The 3,659-nt window shown below is 36.1% G+C and overlaps 1 protein-coding gene across 2 annotated transcripts in view; it reads left to right on the top strand.

Annotated features, from left to right (window-relative positions):
• Nucleotides 1–3,002: 3,002 nt before the first annotated feature.
• Nucleotides 3,003–3,659, top strand: part of LOC118750044 (ras-related protein Rab-18) — a 1,495-nt gene continuing 838 nt past the window's right edge. The window contains exons 1-2 of one of the 2 annotated variants that reach the window (XM_036484776.1): nucleotides 3,003–3,137; nucleotides 3,524–3,624. In XM_036484776.1, coding sequence (XP_036340669.1) covers nucleotides 3,079–3,137; nucleotides 3,524–3,624 — 160 coding nt within the window. In that variant the 5' untranslated portion in view covers nucleotides 3,003–3,078. Of the gene's footprint in view, nucleotides 3,138–3,523; nucleotides 3,652–3,659 lie in introns of both variants that reach the window. The other variant, XM_036484775.1, reaches the window with a different exon arrangement.

Below are 3,659 nucleotides of genomic sequence, written 5' to 3'. Positions count from 1 at the left end.
CAGCCTTAATTGCAAAGCAATGGAGTGCACTAAAACGTTTGCTGAAGCAGCCTCAATTGCAAAGCAATGGAGTGCACTAAAATGTTCACTGTTCCTTAATAGATTAGGTGAAAAATGCAATATTTTCACATTTAAAGTGTGTCTTTGCGTTCAACATTTGCGTTCAACTCAGCGCAGGGTTGCAGGAAAAAAAAGTTGAATGGCTAAAAATATCAAAATATGAAAAAATATCAAAATATTCGCCATAAAAAGGTGTTTGCATTGTTCAACTTTGCATTCGACTTTTGGTTGAATGGCCTTTCAACTAATCGCTTTCAACAAAGTTGGTCGCCAGCCAACATTTAGCCATTCAACTTTTTTTTTCGTGCAACCCTGCGTTGAGTTGAACGCAATTGTTGAACGCAAAGTTGAATAATGCAAACACTGCTTTAGCAAAATTAAAACACGATTTTCGCTGTAAAGTGAACTGCTTCGGCAGTTTCAACTCGTTCTTCTTTTCGCTCTATTCTTTGTTTACTTGTGGTACACAAATGTCAACGCCCAGGACGGCGCAATCTTGTATTCTATCATTCTTGGTTCATGATTGGGACCAAATTTGGTGAAAAAAAATAGCCGGCCGTTTTCACATGCTTGAAAATCTCGCTTGCGTTCTGCTTTTTTCTCTCGCAAGCGAGATAGAGTTTTGTTGACTACGCATTTGACAGCATACTTTTTCATTTGTAAAATGTCGCCAAACAAGAAGGTTCAAGCCTTGCAGGCTCTTAAAAGTTTGAGAAAATTAGAAAATCTGCATAAAGAGATGTATACTATTTTCAAATGAAAAATGGCTGCCTCTAAATTTGTATTTGCCTCAAAATAAACGATGTTGCTACTCTGAAGAATTCTGCGAAATGAGAACATAGCTGTCCAACAACAAAAATGACAGTTGAAAGCAAGCGAGAGCTCGCATACCGATCGGTATGCGAGAAAAAGCATGCTTCGTACTTTTTGCGGTCTACACGCAGTGTTGCCAGGTCTTCGGCATGAGAAAATGTCCCTCTTGGTCTGAGAAAACGTCATTTCCTACCCAAAAACGTCTTTTTCAAATGAATATACCAAAAGTTGTTCTTATTAAACTTTTATTGTATACAAAGGTATATATGTACGTAAGGTATATTAAAATGTCATTTCCACAAAGCACATTTAAAATTCATTGTAAACTGGTTTGAGATCGTTAATATAAAAATCATTTTATACATACACTTGTGATCAGCTGATTAAGTCATCAACATTTTGATCGATTTTGGCTGTTTCTCTTTTGTATATTATTTTTCCATAAAAACCAAGCTCATTATATATATAAAATATAAATCCACATTTCAAACTTTGTGCAAAAATTATAAAAAATCGGGAAAGTTTCAGCTAGATTTTCAACTTTTTATTCAGATTTTTTAGATTTTTTTTTGGTATGCAGTGATAGCCCATTAAATTTCAGGGCAATAATGTGCAAGTTCAAAGGCGTTAAATAATCGCGTTGATTTTCAATAATTTTTTTTTCTTGTATACATTTGGTTAGGGGGTCGGTTGTCGAAAATGGTAAATTACGTTCTGCTAAGAAGGAGCATAGCAATATTTCAGCCGTTTTTGCGTTCATTCCATTTTCAATGAAGTCCTAAAAAAGTCGCCTACTTTTTTCTGACTTTTTATGCTTCGCAGCTTTTTTTATGCTTTTGTGAGCGTGCGTGTTGCAATAGATCGGCTCTTCCTGATTTGGCTTTAACAGGTCTATTCTGCGCTGGTAATAAAAAGTTTGTAACCGGTAAATAAAGTTCCTGTAAATTTTTAAACCCTTTTCGCATTCTGTGTAATCTTGTAACCGGTAAATTTTGTTACCATCTCATAAGCTGGTAACAAATTATTGCCCCGTGAAATATGCAATGCCAGGATTTTCACAATTCTTCATAGCTGAATTGCTGAATATTTTAACTGCATTACCAACGTACCTAGAATCGCGGTGACAAGAACTGGGAACATTTTTTGGTAATACAATTTTCCGGTTACAAAATCTTCGGTAACGTGCAGAATAGACCTGTTAATGTGCAATAGCAAACATTTCAATAAGCCTCGTAACCTCAAGTGTTACACAACCAGCCTTTGAACACGGGATCCTTAGTCCAAGAATCCAAAAGAAATGCGCGTACGCTTCGTTTGCATCATATTTAAGTCATCTGTGTCCAAAGAATAAATATATTTTGAAGCAGCTGTAGCAAAACACAAGCTTGTAAAGATTTATTAAGAAAATAATTCAAAATCAGTTCTACTTACAAGATTTAGTAACAGAGAAAAATTACTGGGAAGTTAAAAAACGTCATTTTTAACACAAAAACGTCAACAGGATACAAAAAACGTCCAAATGACGTTAAAAACGTCAACCTGGCAACGCTGTCTACACGTGCGGTTTCTCGCATGCGTCGTCATGCGAGCGAGATTTGCCAGCACGTGAAGACGGCCGGTAAGTTTGTTTACTGGATATACTGAGGTATAGGGCACTGTCACACGGTCATTATTTATTGACGTGATCCTAGTATCTCGATATTTATTGACGGTGTAGCATGCAGTATTGATGGATCGTGATCCATATCGCAAAATTTCCAAAAATTTTGAAATCTGGATCGCGGATCGCAATACCATCAATAAATATTGAACGTGTAGCACTTTCAAAACGCGATCCATACATTTCGTCAGTACATCTTTTACTCTCATAATGCGAACATCGGCTCTGCCTTCGCTCTCGGGGCTTAAAATCTTGCAAAACAAATTTTAATTTACATTGTACATTTACATTCTGTAAATTATACGTACAAAATAAAAATATTTTCTTGCGTTATAATAAGCTTTCAGCACAAAAATTTATATCAATACTGACGCGATAAATATTGAACATGTAGCATTCGTGCGCGATCCATCAATCCATCAATATGGATCGCGATCCAAATATCGGGGTAATTACTGACCGTGTGACAGAGCCCATATACTGTGGTTGATAAATATATTATTTTGTTTTGATATAATATAGAATCTTTGAATTATATAGTTGACATGAATGATACAACAATAAAACTCTTGATAATTGGCGAAAGCGGTGTTGGAAAATCAAGGTAGGAAATCTGGCAAAATTATTACACCGTTTAAAGTGCAAAACCGCGTATCAACAAAATGCAAACCCGCGTATCAGCAAAATGCAAAACTGCGTATGTAATGTAGAAATTATTTTCCAGAGCTTAAAAACACTCATATTTCAAAATGGTTCTCTGTTTTTATAAAGCAATCGCATTTCTGGTGGGTATATTTCAGGACGAATGGATAAGGATTGAGCCAAGAGCTTGTGTGAGCAAATCCAATTTTTGGCAGCCAATGTCAGTTACGCGGTTTTGCAGAATGACGATACGCGGTTTTACGACGATTAACTGAAACGGATGATGTCGCAAAAAGAATTTTACATTACTTGTTGGCATGTAAATTACTCGCTAAATTTTATCTTCAGCCTCATCCGTCGATTCGTACACGATAAATTTGACGATAACTACGATGTTACTATTGGAATGGATTTCAAGAGCAAAGTGGTGAATATTGATGGGCTTGAATATAAGTTGGCTCTCTGGGATACTGCTGGTGCCGAA

This window comes from Rhagoletis pomonella, unplaced genomic scaffold (genome assembly GCF_013731165.1).
Source record: "Rhagoletis pomonella isolate Grant_MI unplaced genomic scaffold, Rhpom_1.0 Rhpom_scaffold_00119, whole genome shotgun sequence".
Taxonomy (NCBI): Eukaryota; Metazoa; Arthropoda; class Insecta; order Diptera; family Tephritidae; genus Rhagoletis; species Rhagoletis pomonella.
The sequence above is the reverse complement of the archived record's forward strand: the minus strand, read 5'-3'. Positions and strand labels throughout refer to the sequence as shown.